The following is a 22847-nucleotide window of genomic DNA, read 5'->3' as shown; positions in this document are numbered from 1 at the left end:
TGCTGATACCTTTTTCCTGAGTTTTTTTTCCCCTTTGAAACCTAACAAAGAAGATTAAGACCACTTGTTTGACAGAATTGCAGATTTTCTTCTTGTTCCCAGGGATCCTAAAGATGCTTTTTTTCAGGTAACAGTACAATTAACATTTTCAGTTATATATGGGTAGATGCTGTATTTCAGCTCATAAAAGTATTAACATGTCACATAAACCAATTTACATCTATCCAGATTGGCAGCATTTGGCTCCAAAAGAGAGTTGGAAGCACATGCATGTAAGTATCAGAGAGAGAACAATCAGAAGTGGTGAGAAACACCTAGAAATTATCATGGGCAATCAGAAATTATTTCTTTTTAGCTCATATAATGTGTGGATAGTAAAATTTAATTATAATATTAAAAGATATGATTTTTTAAAGTCTTGGTTTTCATTAAATATAATGGTTAGTTAAATATTAACAAATAATACTTTATTTTGCATCCTGATTTTAACCTAATTTTAACTGCGTGACTTGTTCAAAGTACATAATTTGTTGAAATCGGTATCCTCCAGTTTAGGCTTAACTGGGAACTTTGACTTATACATTGATTGGGCAAATTTTTGAGAAATGAATTCCCCTATTGTTGATAGAGTTGCCTGATGTTTCACACAAATAAAAGGTTTTACTATTTCTTTTTAGCAGAATGGTTTTGTAATTACTACAGTTCACTTGAATATTTTTGCATTAACTAAAAAAATTGTAATATGAAATATCTTTTGCAGCCTTTTTAAGTACACTGTTATTCTTTATTTTAAGGATGGATTGATAGACATAATTTGCAGTGGATATCAGGTACTGGTATGCTTTTTCCTTCTCCCTGAGGCATATTTTGTCCACACCACCAGGTCTACATTTCAGTGAGAATCTATTGCTTTTTCCCCTAGTAATTATATACAGATATATGCATACATAGAAAATTCAGTACCAGAAATACTAATGTCAAAGCCAGCTTTCTCTGCTCTATAATAATAATGATGATGATGATGATATCTTAGTTCTGATTGTTGGTACATAAATATGGATAAATAGTTTAAAACACTAGCTTGGAAAGAAGGCAAAGACTCTGAGCTGACTATCCATGGCATTATTTCCCTTTAAGGAAAGATAAAACTGGACCCGACATTTCAAAGTTTTTTTGGCAAAAGCATGTCAAACAAAGTATGTTACCTGCTTTATTTGTTAAACTGTGCTGTTTAGATCTGTCCTGACAAACCTGTTCAGTATCCCACAGCTGACACAGCGGAGGCACACTGTGTTCTAATTACTTATTTGTGTAGGAAGATTAGTTGGATTGGATCTCCCAGTGCTCAATAATGATAAAGTCTTACTGCAAATATGAGACATTTCTGACAACTTGTTTCTATCTTTCTATCGTGATACATGTTAGATCCAGTTTTGGGACTGTTCCAATGTAGGATGACTGAGAATGAAGCTAGATTGATATTTTTCTGTTTGATTTAATCATATATATTTTTCCCCATTAAATTAAGCTCTGATGTCTCTTGGTGTTTAAAAGCTTATATGCCTCAGAATCTGAGTGGATGGGAACTCATAATCCCTTTAGCGTTGGTATCAGGATGATACTGAAAAGAAAGTATTGTATTTTTGAAGTTATATGTGGGCTCTATTTGAGTCCATTCATTGTCTTACTGTGTTGACTGTTCTGTAGCAGCCCTTTTAGCTGTTAAAGTGCTTAACTATTGCAGAATTAGCCATCAAGGATATAATCATAGCCAGAGACGTAACTTATAATTGAACTGATGAATATAGATTTCATTTCACTGCTTTCTTTGTGATACTGTGTAGGACATGTATTCTGGAAAAATCTATGGTAAACTCATAAATACAGTCAGGAAGGAAGCCTTAAAATTCAAGCCCTAAGCAAAATCGTACTAACTCCTGGAAAAGCTGCTGAACATAGCGAGGGTTTGGGGTTTTTTTTGGTTAAAACAGAAGACTGGGAGATCTTCCTCAGTAACTATTTGTAGGTGGCCTTGAAGGTATCTCTCTGTAAAAATGGTCACTTTCCATAAACATTCTTACAGAATTCAGACTGTATCTGTCCTAGAAGTTTCTATTGGAAGTAGTATTATATTACCATTAAATATCTGCATGTTTTAACAGTAACAGTTTATTATTTTTAGATTGTATATGTCATTTAATATCCATTCCAAAACTTAGATTTAGAGCAGATTCCTATCTTCAGTGCCCATTTATTTCGATTTCGTGACAATGTGGATTTCATTATCTTATATGTTGAAGCCGATTGACAAATGCAATAGAAGTATGTTTTTGAAATAGATATAAAATACAGAAGTATTTTCTCAAAACCTTTCTCTGTGTCAGTCACTATTTGTTGGGCAGAATTTTCTTTTTAGTTACAGAGAGAGAAAATTGTGTGTAGAAAAAGATCACCCTGAAAAATTTGATTTAGAGGAGGTTTACATACTTCAAAGTTATATATGCACCAAATTCCAAATGGGCCTTTAACTTGGAAGAGCTGGGTAAACCCACAGTATACTCTGTAATGTGTGACCACTATAAATAGATAATGGATAGAATTAACTGAAATTTAGTAAGACCAGAAAAAATCCCAAGAAACTAGGAGACCACTGCTATGGCATAGATTCTGTATCTGCATGAAACTTCCAGTGTGGGAGCTGTGCAAAATTCTACTGGAATGAATATTGAAAACCACTGAATAAAGTAAATTATGTATTGCTGCCAGAATCATTCACAACCTCAACAAAACATATGCAAATGTATTAAATTACCAGAATTGAAACAACCACAAAGATATTCACCCATGTGCAAAATCAAGCAGAAGCAGAAGAGAAATAGCAAAAACTGTCCTGCTTGACTCTAAGTATATTAATATAATTATTTTAGTTAACAGGCTTGGATCCCAAGCCTAAAGATGACCATGGGCATAAAAATCTGCACATTGGAGACAGGAAAGAAAGCACTTTTAATTTCATTTGGGAAGATTCATAGGGTGATTTCCAAAATCAGCATAAACATTTTTCTAAATTAGATTTTTGATTTTCAGGCCTAAAACCAAGGAAATGTGTATGGAAGAAATGGAATCCCGAAAGCTTTAAGGCTCCCACAGTAAATCATACCAGTAAAGATACTACTGCTAACATACAAACTAGTGCAGCTGGCAGTTCTACACAAGCCAGTAAGTCTTGTAAATATTTTTAAACACATAATGCATATTACTTTATGCATTTTGGAATGAATGCACATTGCAAAATCTAATTGTCAACATAAATTATTAGTAATATTTTCAGTTTGTTTTACACAAAATCAAAATGTTATAGCAATTAACAATGAGTTGTGTATTTTGATTGACTCTAAACATATGTCCTCACAATGTACTTATACTTTCATTTAATTAAGCTGTAAACAATATTACAAGGTATTTAAAGAAGCTGCTGGTGCTCCATTTACCAAAATCTGATGGTTTTGATTTATCAGTTCCTCTAATACTAATAACAGCTACTGTTTTTTCTACTCCTTTCTTTGGCGCCTGGCTCCTGTTTTCAGTGTGTCTTGCATTCTAGCCTCTAACTTCTGCCCCTTTGTCTTCCCTGTCTTGACGGGTCAGATCTTTGACTTTTATTCTTTCATACTACCCTGCTGTTCTTTGTCATTGCTGCTATTTTAACGTCTTGTCTCAAACTTCTTGTGCTGGTGTTCCTTCTAGCTTGCTCCCTTTCTGAATGTTATCCAACATTTTGTTTCTTCAAGCTAGCCAGATTCTTCTCTCTTCCCCCTGCCTGAAATTACTGTTCCCCTTCTAACAACTACAGCCATCACTTTATGCTGCCAGTTGATCTTCTCTCACTCCTTTTTATCTTCCTTCTGCCCCAACCATAACCAAACAACTTTTTCCATCCATGCCTCCCCCCCGCCCCCATGCTTTTTCCCATGGGCTCATATGCTTTTTCTGGATTTAGATCATTCCCCGGTGACCAAGGTAGGAAAACCTTATTATTGTTGCAAAATAATTCTGATGAAAATATCTGGGAGAAAACTCATAAATTTGTCTCATAGATGTCACTTAAGGCAGTGAAGTCTGTGATTCTTTGATTTTCCATTTTCTAGTGTATAACTGGCTACATAAAATAGGGATCTCATTGACAGTCTTAAAGATAAGCCGAGGAATGATTTTAGAAATTTTTTAGTGATGGAATGTACCTGAATAGGAAAAGATACCTGTGTGCAAATTTTTAAGGCTACTCATGCCGGTTTGTTGATAGCAGTCTTCCCACTCCCCAGCCCCTACCATTTTCAATGATATTGCTCTGAGATGTTTTCTCTACAGTTACATTAATTGCTTAGGAAAGATAGAGGGTTGTCTCTTGTATCTGTTACTGTTGAGAAGGTTTGGAACATGCTGTACTCAGGAAATCCTGAATTAGTGAAGTACTGCAGACATGTCAGAGGAAGGGAAGTGTTCTGGCGTGTGCCATGATTCCCACAAAGCTTTGTCTTGTAACGTAGATGTAAGAGAACTGTGTGGGTTTTTTCCCAGTGGAACAGGCTATCTAAGCAAAGAGAGTTGCTGTTGAGATCTAGCTGAAGGATTTGGTCTCTACAAAGTAATACAGCTTTGTAGAATCTTTGTATGGATTGGATATGCGTGTCTGTGGCTTAATAAAGTGAACTATCTTTCTGTCATGTATTGCCTGTTAGCTTTCCTGAATAATTTTTCTTTTTTACTTTTCTTTCTTTTCAAGTACAATTAAAGAAGTTAAATGTGTTTTTTTTAAACTTGAAAATCAGTGTTACTCTTACCAAGTTACAGTCTTGAAAGGAAATTCAATTCTTGTTTACAGAATCAATTTTTTTGTGTGTTGCTCAGTTTGCAGTACAGTTTTTAGAAACAGAAATGTGTCTATGTTTTTGAACAGAGGAACATTTGGGTTTAAAAAATAAGATGCTTTTACAAAACCTAAAACCAGTGGAAACTTTTGCATGATTTTTATAAATTCCAATGGTTTTGTTCTGGTATAATCATATTTCCTTTTGGATCTTGGTCATTGTAGTACTTTACTAGTATATGAAAACAAGAATATGAAACTGAGTAGGAAGTGATTATTTGTGAAGCAGGTTCAGTAAATCACCTCAGCTTTGGTTATAATAACACTTCTAAATTAACTGAGTCTGTTTTAATGACAGTAATTTCTGAAGTCACTGAAGCTATTGTTATTTTGATGTTTCTCTCCAAGATAAAATTACTTGGGTTTTTATATGGCAATAAAATAAAATGGAGAAGCTGTACTATTTTAGCTCTTCCTGTTAATATCCTATTCTGTGATCTACCTTATTGCTTTAGGCTTGCAGGATGCTCACAGTTTTATTCGATGAGCACTTGTTCTCTTTTATGACCTCTGAGAAGTTAATTGCTTTTCCAGATCCACTTTGATGCCTAGCTTTTGGTGAAGTCAATAGGAATAGGGTGTACAGGCAAGATAGCTGTCTTATTAACATGTCGTGTCTTACAGAAGAATTGAGTGTCCATGGTTTCCAAACGTTCCTTTTCCTCTAAAGGTCTCATCCAGTGTTCCTGTACTATGCAATAATGTCAGAGCAACTCGTGTAGAAATAAACACCCTAACCTTATTAGCTAGATTGACCAGACATAGCAATCTATGACGATACATTGTCCTGTGCAGCAACAGGAGCCACTATGAGTACAAACAGCTACATCTCCCCTGCTGACCTGCGCCCTGTAGTGATTAGTCTGGTAATTTAAAGCTAGTGTGGGTGTATGTTTAATGTTTTAGCAGCATGTACCAGACTCAGACATCTTTTTCTTACTTATTGAGGACGACATTGAAAGTGGCTTGCTTAAAGTTATAGAAGATACCTGCAGCAGAGCCAGATATCAACGGCCAGTAGATGAACTATGGAAACTCAGCAGTCACTGGCCAATGACTTGATTCTTGTCCATCACAACTGGTGCTGTCCAAGGTAATAATGAATTGTGTTTATCCTTAGACAGCCAGTTGTAAAGGAGTCGGTCCTGAACTCTGATTAAAATTATACCACATAATGTTATTATTATAAAAACATTTCTAGTGATAATGAAGATATTACCGAATTAGTTGGAAGAATAGGGGGGTGATTCTTCCCCTCTACTCAGCACTGGTGATGACACAAATGGAGTACTGTGTTCAGTTCTGGGCTCCTTAGTAGAAGAGAGACGTAGACATACTGGAGACAGTCCAGTGAAGGGCCACAAAGATGATTAAGGGACTGGTGCATCTCTCCCGTGAGGAAAGGCTGAGAGAACTGGGACTGTTTAGCCTGGAGAAGGCTCGGGGGGATCTTATCACCACATAAAAATACCTGAAGGGCAGGTGCAAAGAGGACTGAGCCAGGCTCTTTCCAGTGGTGCCAAGTGACAGGACAATGGGTACAAACTGAAAGACAGGAGGTTCCATCTGAACATCAGGAAACACTTTTTTACTGTGAGGGTGACAGAGCACTGGCACAGGTTGCGCAGAATGGTTGTGGAGTCTCTCTCCTTGGAGGTACTAAAAAAATATGTGGACATGGTCTTGGGCAGCTGGCTCTGGGTGGCCCTGCTAGAGCAGGGGGGTTGGACCAGAGGACCTCAAGAGAGGTCTCTTCCAACCTCAACCATTCTGTATTCTTTGAATAAAGTGAAACAGAGATTCTTTTAAATAAAGGTGGGACAACTGAAATGTCTTTGATTGGGGTTCTTCCCTTCGCGAAGAGGGATTGTAGGCTAGAAGTAGTGTCTTTGCTGCTGTATAAAACCAGAAATATATAAATAAGACATTACATCAGGATTTGCATGAGTTGTTCAGCTAACATTACGCCATAGATATGTCAGTCCATTGTTGGCACGTAGTCAGAAAACAGAGGTGTGAGTCAATGAAGACTGGTCTGTAGAATGAGTTGTCTTCAGTGTTACTTTGCAAAGCTGGAAAAATACTTTTTTTGTGTGTTTTAGTCTTACAATATCCTGGACATCCAAGTGACACGAAAGCTTCCTAATTTCACAGACTCTTATTAGCTCCAGAAAGAGTTTAGCCTGCAGAGGACTGAGCCCTTAAAATTGACCAGCCTAACTTCTCAGAAATGGGGAAGCTGTCGATATATGTATAGTAAACTTGTAATGAGTTACACAAAGCTATCAGGGTACTAGGTAAGGCAAATGCCTACTTTCATAATGTAGCTGAGCACACCAGATATCTACTTCCTATTGAAATCTGTTGAACTTTGGCAGCCTACTTAACCTGACACCTTCAAGTTCTCACTAGGTACCCATGTGCACCTTTTAGGTACCTGGTATCCTTTAAGATCTGTACTTCACCTTAAAAGTAAGGATTCGTATTTGGTATTGGACTTCAGTCTGAAAACACTGTAACCTTTATGTGACACATTTATGCATCTTCATTCGAATTCCTCTGCTTTTCTGGTTAGCACTGAAGGAAAATAGTTTATTCTCATGAGGAAGTAATTTCCTCTGAAATGAGTTCTTTTTTTTCCCCCTCTGTGTTACGAGTCAATCTTTTCAAGTGCCAGGCCTCTAAGTAAAAGAGTTTTCTTAATGAAACAACCAATCTCGGTAAGCTAGGATCTGCCTTCCAAAGAGAAATGAAGAAAATCTCCCTTTTTAGGTCTGGTATGTAACCAGTTATATAATTTCAGTGTCTGGAATGCTTGATATTTACAAGCTAGCTTTCCTCAGCCAGGTATTGTGAAGTTATTTACAGAGCTCAAGTTTTAACACTTGGTAGTTTTAACATGATATGTTTGGGGTTTTTTTTCCAAATTTGTATAATTAAATTCTGCAGTTGTATTTTATTTACGGCTATGAATTTAAAGGTATGGTGTTAAAAAGCTTTTTTAGAAATTTTGCTGTGTGAGTATCATTAAAGTTAATGTCATGTTAAAAACATCATGCAACTCCTTGAATATTTTCCCATCTGAGTTTCTGCTTTAAAGACAGTCCTAATCTTCAAAATTATTCTGCTAACAGCACAGAGAAGTTAGCTTTTTCTCCTGCTAATACAGTCACCTTCTCCCATTTTAAGTAAACGTGATTTAAATAACTGTTACCTATTAAAACTCATTCAGTGATGTAAACAGTTGAATTTTTTTTGTCTTGTTATTAAATGTTAGTTTAAAAAAGGTGTAATGTAACTTCTAAGTATGGATCTCAACTCTGATGATGACTGGTTCTGTAATCTGGGGAAAATCATCTAACTTGTCAATTCCATTTTCTACATATGTTAAATGTTATGAAATTGTTATGTTTTTCAGGAAGTTATTATGAGGAGTTAGATTGCATTGGCTTATGAAGTATTTAGATTACTTGGATATGGGTCATTGAGTGCAGTGAAATACTGTTGTTCTCTTATTACTTTATTGATTTAATGTTAACTTATATTTTGCTTATGCTCATTCAAAAAGAATATACATCTTTTCTTCAAAAAGTAATTTAAAACACAGACAAGTCTATTTTAATAATTACTCAATTGATCAATCATTTAGTAATCTGATTATGACAGATGCTAAGCACAGTGGTGTTTTAAAGTATTTGCAACAGAACTAAAAGTGAGACTATATTGTACCATATCATGTCTTTTAAAGGTCATGGAAATTCTCCGTCATTTTTTATTGTGTTATGGAATGTATTTACACCATTTTGCATACCTTTAATGACATACAAGTTATTATAGATAAACTGTGAGGCAAATGTGTAATTACTCCCCTAACCTGGAAAACGTGTTTTGTGTAGTTGTTCAAAGAGGCTGAACTGCACTCTAAATGGCTGTTTTAAGAAAAATAGCTTTCATATGGAATCATAGAGTCATTTGGGTTGGAAGGGTGCTGCACGCTCTCGTCCAGTCTTCTGCTCAAAGCAGGGCCCACACTGATTTTAGACTAATTTGCTAAGGGCTTTGATGAAGTTAGGTCTTGAAAACCTCCAAGAATGGAGATTCTGTAGTCGTCTGTGAGATTCCCCAGATTAGATTAGCTGATTTCAGTGTCACAGAGTATTTATCAACACTAATACAAAAGATAAGTTTGTAAGTGGAACCTTGTTAATTAGATTTAAAGAGCCTGCATAATGGAGCAGTTTCTGGGAAATGTGAATGGTTATTGAAGGTGGCTAAATAGAATGGCTCTTTAAACCACAGGAGCTTATATTTCAGTTTTAAACCACAGACTATTTGCACTGTGTAGTTTCTGTGGTAAACAAAGAAAAAAAGCTAGTGAAAGCCAATGCATCTGAAGGAAAAACAGAGAAATTACAATTGAGAGTGGCTTTTATAGACCACTTTATTTGGATTTTCTTGAACCTTTATTATCATAAAGGATAGTAATGAGCCATATCCAGACAGGTATATCTGTTTCTTTTCGTATGAACTTGTTTTCCTCCCTCATGGTTGCTTGCAGGATTGATATTAAGCTGGATTGTGATGTAATTGATATAAAAGGCTTTTGTGAGGATTTCTGACATCTATTTGAATAATACCTGTTAAAATCTAATAGATTCTTTTTTTATCCTTATCTTTTAATAATTTGCTACTGTAGACCATCACTATAAATTTTCTGATTATTCTTCTCTGGTTTTAGCACTGAACTGTTTTCTTTTTTGGAGACAGCTGAAAAGAAATATATTTCAGAAGAGATTTGCTAAATTAAAAATAATCTGAAAATTGCTCAGCTGGGTTGATCTGATCTTGCTTTTCTGTTCACCTTTTCCGTTACAAACTGGAGTAGAACAACCCAGGATGTGTTTTAACTGTTAAGTCTGTTTCACTATTAAAATGCCAGAAGAAATTAAAGAGAAGGCGTAAAAGAAAGGCAAAATACTGTTTTTTCGCAAATACAGCCCCTCTTCTGCTAAGTCAACATAAGGAAGGTATTGCAACATGTAAGGCCATATGACTGTGCTACTGAAGGGTTGTAACATTTGCACTCAGGTGTCTTTTTGTGAACCATTCACTTGGAGGATGGATTTCGGATATGACAGCTGTAGAACAAAGCAACCTTGGCTTACCTGGTAATGATGGTAATATAGTGATCCAGTAGATAAAGCATTTAGCAGTAAGGGCTAATTACCATTGGGGTTCAGGAATGGCTTGGCTGTATTCCTGTATACTTGAATTACATAATAAAAGGCCTTTAGAAGAGCTTGTCTGTATCTGTATTTACTTTTAAGCTTTCCTAGCATAAATATTCATATATTAATGTGCATATTCACAATTAATTCGAACTTTGGTAAAGCCTTTAAACACAACCTTAATGAGATTTTGTTCTTTTAATTTTTATTTCAAAGCTTCAACTAACCTAATTTAGATCTAGAAACTTTTGCTGGTATGTTAATGTTGATCATGAGTGTGAACTTTGTTTCAGTGTTTATGTAATCACAGAAAATGGTGCAGGTAGTTATCAGCAAAAAAGTCTGTTGTGTTCAGTGAACAAGTAGTAGGTAAACTAGCAAAAGCACAGTAAAGGTTTACTGATAGAGCTCTATTGACAATTTTTGCTACATAGACCTGTTTATATCTACACTTTGATGCTTGATATTAGCACATCAAAAATCAGAAATTATTTCCAAATTACAGTATTTGATAAACAAGGTGTTTTTTAAAATAAATATTTATTAAAGAGAATTGTTGCTGTCTTCTGAGAGTGCTCTTATAAAATGAATCATGTATGAAAAAGTGGTTGACTCTGGGCACTTGTAATGAAAAGTAGAACATTTAAGACTATTAGTAATTAACTAGACTCCATCCCAGTCATCTAGCACTCTGTTAGCTAATTTTCTGGTGATCTTTATCTAAGCACAGTTATCACAATACCAAGAAAACGTGTAGGCAAACAGAACAGAATTAAATAATATAATACATTAGTCATGGAGGGCTTAGCTGAACACTTTAATAGCTAGAAAATTCAGATGTCTCTTCTTCATCAGGTCACATTGATGTTGGCTGAAGTTTTAAACTAGTCATATAGGCTCTTAAATATTTCTGTAAGTACAGGTCCTACCATCTGAGGATTAATTCCAGTACCTGCTGGAACTGTAACCTTCTTTTACCTGGTGTAACTCTGAGCATGCTATTAAATTCCATTAGCAAGAGTATGTGGTGCAGATTTTTTACATTTTTGCATTGTTTCTTTTGAGATGTCCATTGTGCGATTTGCTGCAGGCTGTCATTTTTGTCTGCCATCCAATGTATGTTGGCAAGAGAGTTGTGTACTAGTCTTTGTGTCTGGTCACAGAAAAAAATTCATGCATCTCAGCCAGACCATTTTGTTATTCCTTTAGAATTAAAAGCATATGAAACAGATGCAGCTTAATAAGTATTTTTTTTTATAAATAACATTTAAATAACTTAGAACAATAAAGTTCAAATACAACTTAAAATAAAGTTTAATGCTGTAACAACAGAAAAAGCATGTATAAGGATGGAAAAACAATATTGAAAGCTGTATGCCCTAACAGGAATTATACAAAAGATAAGATATGTTACATAAAAAATCTGAATATGTCTGAATTTTTGCTTCATCGTTATATAAAATGTTAATTTGTGAAAAGTGAGATGAAGTACATTATTTATTCCTATTCTTATTTTACATACACTATTTGAAACATCTTTTAGAGCAGCATTAGTTATTTGTTTCATTAATAGATAGGAACATTTGTAGTAGAGTAAACTTAATTTTTCCCAACTAACTCTTTTATCTGAATACAACAATAAACATTTACAAGATTATATACTTTTTTCTGATCATATAGTTTATGTATAGGATATCAGTTTCTCAGGGGAAGTATTTAAAATACTGCTCAGCCTCCACATTTACTATTGACTTGATAATCTGACAACTCATTCCAGCAGCCTTAAAGTCTGACATATTTTACACATTATCATCTGCTTATTATTATTATAGCAGCCATATTTAAGAAGCAGATAGGTTTTTTTAAATAAAATATTATCAGATAATCAAGTAATGACTTATTCATCAGGGTAAATTAATTTAAGAAACTACCCAGTTACAATGACTAAGATAACGATTGTACAACTCTTTAGAATTTTTTACAACTTTCAGTTAGTAAATCTGGTTTTGTGTATATTTTCAAATCTTTTCCATGTAGTCTCTTAAAAATAAACATAAATGCGCAAGTCCAGCTTGTTCAGTTTCTCAGTAGTATTCCAGCCTCTCTTGATATCTTGTCAAATAGTCTTCTTTAAAATAATCTTCCTGCTGGAACTAGTTCTTTATAGATCATTTGTGATTAGGATATTGCCAGAGGAAGAAAGTGGGATGCTCTGTGTTCTTTCTTTGTTTTTTTACCTTTCATGGGGACCCCTTTGTGGTTTAATGTAACAAACATCTCCTTTCCTTTGTGTGTCCATTTTGCAGAAGCATATGTATTATAATGGTTTTCTTCAATCAGTTCTATGAAGTTGCAGTCCTCATTACATACTTTCTGTTGAGAGTAAATAACAGAGTAAAGTAAGTACAAGCAGTTTTTTAAATACTTAGGTTTGGGAAGATGGGAGAAGAATATGCATTATAAAGCCCACATATTATTATAATTTTTAATAAATAAATTGACATCTGAAATCTGAGTACTGAATATTTTAGCTTTGTCTATTCCCACTTACCATTCCACGTTTTAAAAAAGTATATAAGCTCTAATCACTGAATTTATTAAATGGACATAAAAGTCTAGTATGGGATATATGGGATAACATTTTAATTTGTTAGGAATCATTTTATACAGGCTATACAGATGCTACATCTAAAAGTACATATCTTTAAGCTTGCATGTGATGAGTGTACCCATGAGAGAAGTTTGCATCCGTACCTTTCCATAGAGTCTTCCTGACTTGTTCATTGCCAGAAAGTATTCACTTTCCACTCCTTTGATTGCCACTATTCCAACTGCCACTGTTCGGATTTCTAGAATACCTGCAAAGGCACACAGTAAGCACTGTAAAATGGTGGTTTGTTCTCCAGTCACCTTATAAGGTTTAGTTGAACTAATATTCTGTAATACTTCTATGTTTATTGAAAATCAGCAGCCATTGTTCTTGGAAAACAGAAAAAATATGTATTTATTCATGTGAAGAAGGGGCTATACTTTAAAAATTGTATGCTATCACATCTGCACACAGCCACTTAAAAAATTGTGTGGTGATAACTTTCAAGTATATACTGAAGTTGCGATGTTACTATAAGTAATTTTTCTATTTTCAAAGAATCAGCGTATCTTAGAATTTATCAGGCTCAGGGTTTCATTTGGAAGAGTTGTATACATAGCCAGCAGCGTTCACAAAATTTGTGTAAAGAATTCATTTTGAAGACTTGTGTAGCAGTATCATCTCCTTGGAAGAGTGTAAACCTTAGAACTTGTGAGTGATAGAAAACAGACCACAGTGTCTTAAATAAGATAAAGTATTTGCTTGACCTTTGTATGCTTTTGTGACTGATTGGAGCTGTAAAGATATGTGTATTTGAAAATCATTAAAAGCTGCTTTGAGAACTTATTTATTCAAAACCAGAAAACATTTAGAGTTGTTGTCTATAAATCACTTTATTTTCATCTCGCTGGTGTGTATCTGCAACAGCTTTCTGTAGTCACTATAATACATTTAAGTTAGCTGCAATGTAAAAAATATTCTTATGTTAATTTAAAAAAAAAGGGCAAAGGGAGGAGGATGGGTCAAGTTATTAAGGAACACCAAGTTGTTTTCAAGCTTAAATGTTATTATTGTTTTAAGCAATAATTTAGAGTTATAGTTCTGAGTTTGAGCTGTTTTCTTCCATGTTGAGTCACCTACAGAAGTGTGTGCAGTAGCCTCTATACTGTGACTCGTTCAAAGCCAGCCAACTCTAGGGAAATTCCAATAGCTAAGCACAGGACAGACAAGTGAGGGAGGGGGAGACAGAAGCTTGTGTTAGATTGTCACCTGAAAGATGACCTTCCTCTTGAACAAAACATCTCCTTTTTGTCTCTTTCAAGTTTGTTTTGACTCTTGACCACTGCCACACAGGATAATAATTTTTCATTAATTAGGTTTTTTAGAAAGGCATTAAATACCTATGATATTTCTCCTTCCCTATACTTTTTTAATGTCCTGATGTCCTTTGCTTTCTTTACTGTTCTGTTTTGCTTTTTTCCTGATACTATTGATGTATCAGCCCTAGCCTGTATTGCTTACTTTTTTCTTCCTGTTTTCCCTGCCAGTAGATCAGTTACCTCTTCTCATGGTGTGTGCCCTGCTGGGCATTCATCTCTGAACACTTATACTTCCGTACTTCTCTATAATGCTAAGCAAACTTTAAGTAAAGCTTTTAGAATTCTTTGACAAGTTCCACTCTGCGACAGGCCTAGCAACAACTCTTACAAAGGGTAATTTCTAACTGAAACTTACAAAAATTATATTAACTTTCATTTAAATTTCACTTTAGAAAAACCACAGTGAGGCTGAAAAACAGATGAACATCTGCATCTAGCCAAACAAAGAATATAACAGTGGAGGGGATCTCTGGGTCATCAAGTCCAGTGCTCTGCTAGCCTGGGAATTGCATCAGATAATTATCTTTTCATAAACTTTGCCAATACTAAATTGGAGTTGTTATTTCTTTGCCCCCAGTGTTTCCGCCGAAGGCTGTTCCAGAGTTTGATTTATTTTAATGGCCAGAGACTCTGTAGTGATTTGCAATCTGCATTTTTTCAGTGACAGCTTATATCCATTTGTTCCTTTGCCTGTGCTGGCCATTAACTTAAGGAGGGGTTTTTTTAAAAATCTATGTTTGAGTTTTCTATTTATACAGAATTTAAAAAATGAAAGATTCAAAATGTCTTTTTAAAACAAGTCATGCTAATAGGACTTGAGATTTCCTTGAGTAAGCTGGTGATGGCTGAAGTTACAGTAGTAAGAAATACTACTACTTTTAAAAAGGAAATGCCGAAAGCTTTTGTCCAAGGCAATATTATTATTAGAATTTTTACATTATTTTTTAGCTTGGTTTTTCTCTGAAGTAGATGGTGACATTCATACCAACTTGTAGGATTTATTTTATTTTGGTTTTGGGTACTTGTTTTTCTACTTTATTCTCAGTTTACACACAAATGTCTTTCATGTGGAAAGTTTACACTATAGGATTTGGTATAGGATAGAAATTGGGGGTGTAAAAATATTTTATAAGCCTTCTGTATAGCAAAGCTCAATGGCAAAATAAAATGTTACCCATCAAAGTTGTATTCTACTTATAATTTATAAGGGCACTACGTGTGGTAGATTTATTGTATTCAGATCTTTACATCGTTTTTCGTCTTATTTGTTAAAACCCCGTTGTGCATAAAGAGCAATGCATTTTAAAGACAGATAATTTGAGATTAATAAATTGTTATGCATATTCAGTACTATTTGCTATATTATTATGTGCTTTTCACAATTTTAAGCAATTATGTACCCCCAGAATTAGGGCTAGCTCTCACATAAATAACATTTGACACCCTGACTCAGAGGTGATATGAAATCCAGAGAATGTTTTAGGTCTTTGAATGGTACTTTTCTAAAGATACTCTGTCTGTGCATCGCTCCATGAAGTTTAGTGAGGGAACACCACATGAACTCTCCAATAACTATGTCGCATTAAAAATGTTGTAATATTTGCAGTATTAAAGAGAAAGAAAGAAGACCACAGAGAGTTCAGTGGAAATAGAGCTTGTGTATTCTTGATTCTTTGCTCAGAACGTGTCTATCTTAGAATTAAATGGCCTGTCATAAAGTCCATGTGCTTGTTTCTCTGTTCCCAGTTCTAGATCATGTCTCCTCTGTTCCAATGTGTCTTAAAGTATCCCAGAAAGAGAAACAAAGCATAGATTTTTTCCCTTTTCAGCAAAGTATTTATGTGATTTAGGTCTCTGTGGCAGCATCTCACATGCACTTTTATATTTGGTGTACAAGTGATTCATCACTGAGTTCCTCTCTCTATTTTAAGGGGTATGACACAAGTTCCTTAAGCAATATGAGAGCATGCTGTTAGCTCCCTTTTCTTCTTCTGGAAGCTATGCCTCAGTAATTCTTTTCACTTCAGAAAGGTTGTATTGCTGCAACTCATTGCATATTTTTTTCTTTAAATTAAATAAATTATATAGGAAATGGAAATGTGATTTCTAGCAGACTGGGAAGAGTAAAGTTTTACTGTGTAGTTAGAACTGTGATAGCTGATTTTAGCTCAGGATTTGATTTACGATCTTTCAGTATATAGTCTTCTGTATGGAACTAACTTTTTATGTTAGTTACAAAATGTCACATACATACATTAATTTAAAATTTCTTCCTTTATGTACAGAAACTATGGAAAGAGACTATTAAGGTTGAGAAGTCGTACACTGAAAGTTTATCAGTTTATCAGTGTCAGCATTCAGATGTATCTCATGCTTAAATTTAGTATCCAATATCAGAGGTCTCTCACAGACCAGGAAGAATGATTTTTGAGTAATAGTCAATTTAATACAGACAGAGATTTCAGTACTTTAACTGTTTTACAAGGTGCCTCTGAATACACAACATATAAGGTGACAAGCTTTTTCCTGCACACCTATTATGCGCTGCAAAGCACAAGTTCTTTGCTGAACTGGTTAATGGAATCTTTAACACTTAGAGACAACATAATCTCACTGTGAAAACATCTAAACTGCTTTTCTATTTTTTTAATACTCAGCTTGATACATAAACACAACACAAACTTCCAGGTTAAAGAGAGTCGTGGATAATGGAAATCACTGCCTCTTCCAATTATACTTTTATAACTTATATTTAAATACGAAAATGTGCTTTTATATGATATCATAATTATAGCATCAAAGCAGGAAATTCCTAAAGGATATACTAAAGAATAGAATTCTAAATCCATAAAATAAAGTAAGTTGTATTTTTCCCTCTTTGTTTAACTTCCATTCAGTATTTCTAGTAAGTCAAGATACCACATTATATTACACTATATGACGTTATAATCATACTGGTCTGTCTTTATTTTATATGTGTTCCTGGTACTCAATCACTGTAAAAGAAATTGCATAATGGTAAATAGGCACTAGGATGTGTTGTTGTGGATAGGAACCTAATCCATCAGTAGGTGTCAAGACGTAATAAAACCAGGATTTTTGCCAACTGCAGATATTTCCTGTTTCTTCTATATTTCTGTAATCATCTGCTACTGGCGATTCTTGCCAACAGAATGTTGGGCTAAATGAAATGTGGATCTGAGCTGATACGGTTATCCTTATGCTCTTAGCGTATACTCAGTTGTGACTGTTATGTTCAGCCAAGTCTGTGAATGTGGTCTTTTAAATTAGTTAGGTTTTAAAAAAAAAACAACCCAACCTCTCTTTCTTGTTTTCTCTTTCATTTTGAAATTCTGCGTCATTGCAATGTCTTTAATAAGACTAGCCAGGAACAACATTTGGTGTATTGGAAAGTAACCCAATAATCTCATTTTTCTATAAATGCAGGAAGAGCTTTGCTTCTGAGTAATTGATGGTATTAAAATCAACCACAAAACAGTAATATACCTTTATAAGTATATAGGTTTATAAGTATGGTAACCTGAATTAAGCAAAACTTACCAGACCTAAGCTAAAGGGTGTCTTTTCTAGTATGCCATTTTTGACTGCCTTTAAGACATGAACTGAATTAAAAATATATTAGTTCCATTACTCCTCTACTATGAAACTAAATGTAGCTGAGCCTCAGTGTTCATGCTAATTCTTGTTAGCTGATTCATTGGAAGGACGTAAATCTCTATATCATAGAAAAATGGTGATAGAAGTAAGCCTGCAATTTTGTGTTATGTTTGTAGGCCATTTTATACAGAAAGGCAAAAATTCTGTCCTCATTAAAGTGAATAGTATGAATTCAGCTAACTCAGTAGAGCCAGGGTCTTATCCCTAAGGTTGTTCCTTCAGTGAGGCAGGAGAGGTATAATAGGCTAAAATCTTCCCAGAAAAAAACCCACACAGAAATAGAAAAAACCGGTGAACAGGCACACATGAGATTTGTCTGTGCCAGTTTCTAAGTGTTAGTTTATGTAGCACCAGATACTTCAGAGAAATTATAAAGAACTAAAATCTACAGTCAGAAATTCTACCAAGGAAGGCATCTTCTCCTCAGTCAAATAGTATACCATTCCTTGTCTTAGCAAATTCAGTCCTATGTGCTTCCTTTTGAAGTAAAAAGTTCTAATCCTTTCAATCTCTATTCATGAAAAGGAAAAAGTCACCACACTAGTATGGGAAAGAGAAAATTCTTATATGTAGATTGTTTCATTTAAATACTCTCTTAATATTCTAATAACAAAAATTACTTTAAAGGCATGCTTAAATTGATAAGATGCTGATTGATAAGAGGTTCAGAAGACCAAACTTCAACGAGGTCTTAAATATCCTTGATTTAAAAATGAAAATGTAAACCATGTTTTTCAGTTACTTTATCTAAAGCATCCACATAAAAGTTCAGAAGGGGTTTAAGAGAAGACTTGAATATACCACAAAGTAACTGGGAAAGAAATCAGATTAAAGCCAGAAAGAGGAAAAAAACCTGAAAATGGGCATACAAAATTGAAAACAACTGTAATTTCTATAAAATCAGCATGAAATTCCAAAAAATTTTATATGGTTGCATGGTCAGTGTATCAAACATCTTAAAATTCCTATAGTGCTTGAAGTTCCCTATAGAGCTGAAATTTTGTCCGGTGTACGTAAAAGACACTCAGCTGAGGTGGGCTATAGCTTTTCTTTAGAAGAAGATGACTATGGATGCTGGTAGCAGTCTGTTTAACCACTTGGTGCAAATTAAATAACAGACAGTTGATATAAAATCCACTAGGAAAAAAAAAAAAACAAACAGAGAAACAAAACAAAATTTATTTTGATATAACAGCTCTGGTGGGTGAAATATATATAGGCTTTTGGATACAATTTACATAACAAATGAGGTGAGTTTCCTGGCATTCTGGTCTAGAATGAAAGTTGCTCAGTACTTTACATGTAGACACTTTAATGTCTGGACTTATTCCCTGGCTGTGGCCTGGAAGACAGGGCAGTACCTCAGGCTGGAAATTTGTGTAGAAAAATTGGCATTTAGCTATATCATTGATACAAAATTGAGCATTCTCATGTGAGACAATTCTTTCCTGGCAAGTAGTTTTTGATAATTTTGTTTTTAATAATCTGATATTAAGTACATTTTTCTGATTTAATTAATATTTTCACATTAACGTTTTGATCTCCTTTTTGTTTGTTAAACTTTTTTTGCTTTTACAACACAATAATACTGTGACATTTTATTTGTTTTAACAAATCTTTGCTTTTATTGCTACACAATCTGTTTACAGATTATATTAAACTAATTTCTAACTGTATGCAGCTATAGCTGGATAGGAGGAGTTTCTTTGTGTTTGCCCATAATATCCTCCAATAAAAATATCCTATCTATAACAAAGTAGTGAGAGCTTTGTGATTTAGCAAAACTGGAGCATTTTGTTTGTAATCATTTTGCAGCCAAGAGGCTGAAAGGGCAATTGCAATTCTTGTTTCTGAGAGGTGTAAGGAAACCGGTAAGTGCAGCACATTACTGAAGATCCAGCAGGTGGTAACAACTTGTCAAATGGGTCTTTGGAAGAGAAGAGAGAGCAGAACCACCAGGCTAGATATCTTTTCACATACTAGGGAGCTGCCCCAATGTCGGGTGATAAGATTGCTCAGGAAGGTTTTGGAAGAGGTTTTAAAGTACACATTGTGTTCAGTCCCTCATCAGCTGGCTCTTTCCAAACATTTCGTATGTTGCCAATACCTCTTCAACATCTATCACATAATGTTTCTGGTCACTGCTCCTCGATTTGTTAGTGTCAGAGTTTCTGTAAACATTAATTCAAAGAGAAATTTTGGCATCCATTACATTTTTTCAGCAAGGCTGACAGCAATTTCATCCTTGTATTTTTCTGTTCTGTCAGGTACATATGTTATGAGAAAAGGGTAAGATGCAAACTGCTAGGAAGACTTCTTTAGTCTTCTAAATACTGGAATGAAGGGAAGAAGAATAAAAAGAAAAGTATGTTTAAGGAAAGAAAAGCAAAAGAAAATGTCCAGAAGCTACTTGTTATTTTACATTCTTATTATTTCATTTTTTAAAAATAGTTAACAGATAACATATCTAATGCTGATTTTTAAAATATTCTAAATGCTTTACAATACAGTATTTTGTTTGATATTTACAACACTTTATTTCTTGTGGCCTCTTTGTGCACTGAAGTTGAAAAAAACAGTCTGTTAATTTTTAGGGGTAGGGAGGCTGGCACTGACAGTTAAGTGGTTAAGTAACATGTTTGTGAACCACCCTTTCCTAGGTAGAACTGTCTTAAGATAATGTGGAATCTCAAATAGGGAAAAAGGGGGCAGTAAAGACTTGGATGGAGAATAGGTCAAAACAAAATGAAACTTCTAAATTTCACTAACTCGTGTTTCTAATTAGTTAAATTTGGAGCACTTATTTATGAGTTCAAGTGACCTTTGCAGATGATTCAAGGCCAAGAAAAATGCTCTCTCGTCATTGCTTACAAGAGTGTTTAATGGTATTTAATGTAATTTGTTCTTTTGTTCTGAGATTTAATAAGCTAATGTTTGTGTCTCTTAAAGCAAGAAAATACAAATCACAATGGTCAATCATACAGTATTTTGGAAAAATTTCATGGTGTTATTAGTGTGTACGCACATTTGGTGGGCCAGCACAGTGAATACATTCATTAGCTGGCTTATTACACTTGAAATGTTTTTCCAGACGAGTCCATCAGTATTTTTTTCTGAAAGTAAACTAATGCTTTCATTGGATAGTTTTAGTAAGACATTGGTTTCAGGAAACTGTCCCTTTCTATATCTTTCTAAAAAATAGCATATATATTTTGAAGTATTTGTTTGTGCTTAAGTTATTTTGATTTTTAATAACATTTTTAAATGGATGAGTCTTAAAGTTCATTTTTAGATAGAGCAATTTGTATGCTCAATCTCTCTCAAATATAAAAGCTAATGGTAAAAAATTTACTGCAAATAAACGTATTAATTTAAGAGATATTGGAATATGATTTAATTCTTTTTTTACCTCATTATTAAATTGCAATTGATAGAATATAGAATTTGCATTTGTATTTTGTTCTTTCCTCAGCAAGAGAGTGAAAGAGTTTCCCAGATTGTACCTCACAGAACTTATGTTCACAGGCTTTGTAAGTAGAAATAGATACACAAGTATATGTTATAATGGTTTTCAAAGCAGGGATGAGATTGTCTCCACCCCAGGAATTCTGTCTATGAATATGAATTTAATAAACAATTAATTGTGGTAACAGAAAACAAGCTAGTACACACATTCACTCTCACTTTCTCTTTTTAAATGTCATATATTTGGTTCTCCTTGTGATACTCATACTTTGAATTTATGGCATAAACACATATAAAATATGTGGTTATTTATGGCACAGACCAATATGAAAGGCTAAAAAAGCTTTTATTTAGAAGCTTTGTGCTGTGTCCATGCAGGTATTTGCTGTGCATATGTAGACTATCTGAAGCAATCTAGATATGACTACGACTGTAAAAAAGAATGCACATAAACAATGGGTCGGTCAAGGATTTTCAGTAGAACAGGGGAAGCTACTGCTTCAGTGAGGTGCCAGACATCTGGATATCGTGGACAAATATTCAAAGCACTAAAAACTCCTGGGTTTGTCCCGTGCATAATTTCCAAGCAGGAAAAATTGTAGTTGTCTGAGGAAACCTGGTTAATGTTAGAGAGATATTCCTTGAGGACTTGCTGCAACATATTTTTCAAGCATCCTCAAGTAGCAGAATTTGCTTGTAAGATTTAGTCTGTGTGCAGAACATGTTTGATTAAGCATAAGTAGCTGATGTTTAATTAACTTCTTGCAATTCATTGGGCACAAAACCAGTAGCCATACTGTATTAAAAAAAAATCAACTAATTGCTGAACAGAAGTCCATCAAAGTATTTTTTGAACTTTGGTGGATTTTCATTTATTGATAATTTTAAATATTCCTTACTTGACACTACATTATCTATTTCTCCACTGTTTGCCAGTCCTAGAGACTGATTAACATAAGCATTGCTAGATAGAACAACTTTATAATAAACCATTGTCCTAGTGGTATTCAACAGTTAACTGATAAGTTAATTATGGAATTTGAGCCATGTCAAGGTTTCTGAAAGAAACTGCTAACTTGATAACTCTGTGAAGATAGTATAAAAAATGGAAGATGGGAATCAAACAGAAGAGAGAAGATATAACAGGGCACTAAAATGACTGTTTAGAAATGCTGTTATTTTACTTATAAGATCTGTTCTTTGCATGTATACTTGGACCTGTGGGTGTTTACCTTTATGACAGAAAAGGAAGGAAGAAGCTGAGTTGCACTCTTCAGTTGGCATTGTTCAACGTATTTACAGTTTCACATGCATCATCAAATGTATAATCTGGCCTTCTGAATACATATTACTGGTACCATAGCATAGCAAGAGGGGAGTGTGGGTTGAACTTCCAGATTATTGTTTAGGAAACACACCTTCCTTTTTACTTACAAACTTACCGCATTTGATCTGCAGTGAGAAATATTAAAAGCCGTTGTACCTCTTCTAGTTATTTTCAAAGTGAATAAATGTAAAACAGTGCTCATCAATTTACAACACTCAGTAAATCTTACCTCCACTAATTACTGTAGTGAGGA

At 34.3% G+C, this 22847-nt stretch overlaps 1 protein-coding gene across 2 annotated transcripts in view; it reads right to left on the bottom strand.

Annotated features, from left to right (window-relative positions):
• Positions 1-10366: 10366 nt before the first annotated feature.
• The window catches only part of FGF7 (fibroblast growth factor 7), a 31059-nt gene continuing 18578 nt past the window's right edge, over positions 10367-22847 (bottom strand). The window contains exons 3-4 of one of the 2 annotated variants that reach the window (XM_075100430.1): positions 12910-13013; positions 10367-12528 (exon numbers count right to left, since the gene is read on the bottom strand). In XM_075100430.1, coding sequence (XP_074956531.1) covers positions 12334-12528; positions 12910-13013 — 299 coding nt within the window. In that variant the 3' untranslated portion in view covers positions 10367-12333. The remainder of the gene's footprint in view (positions 12529-12909; positions 13014-22847) is intronic. The other variant, XM_075100429.1, reaches the window with a different exon arrangement.

Source organism: Phalacrocorax aristotelis, chromosome 7, assembly GCF_949628215.1.
Source record: "Phalacrocorax aristotelis chromosome 7, bGulAri2.1, whole genome shotgun sequence".
Classification (NCBI taxonomy): domain Eukaryota; kingdom Metazoa; phylum Chordata; class Aves; order Suliformes; family Phalacrocoracidae; genus Phalacrocorax; species Phalacrocorax aristotelis.
The sequence above is the reverse complement of the archived record's forward strand: the minus strand, read 5'-3'. Positions and strand labels throughout refer to the sequence as shown.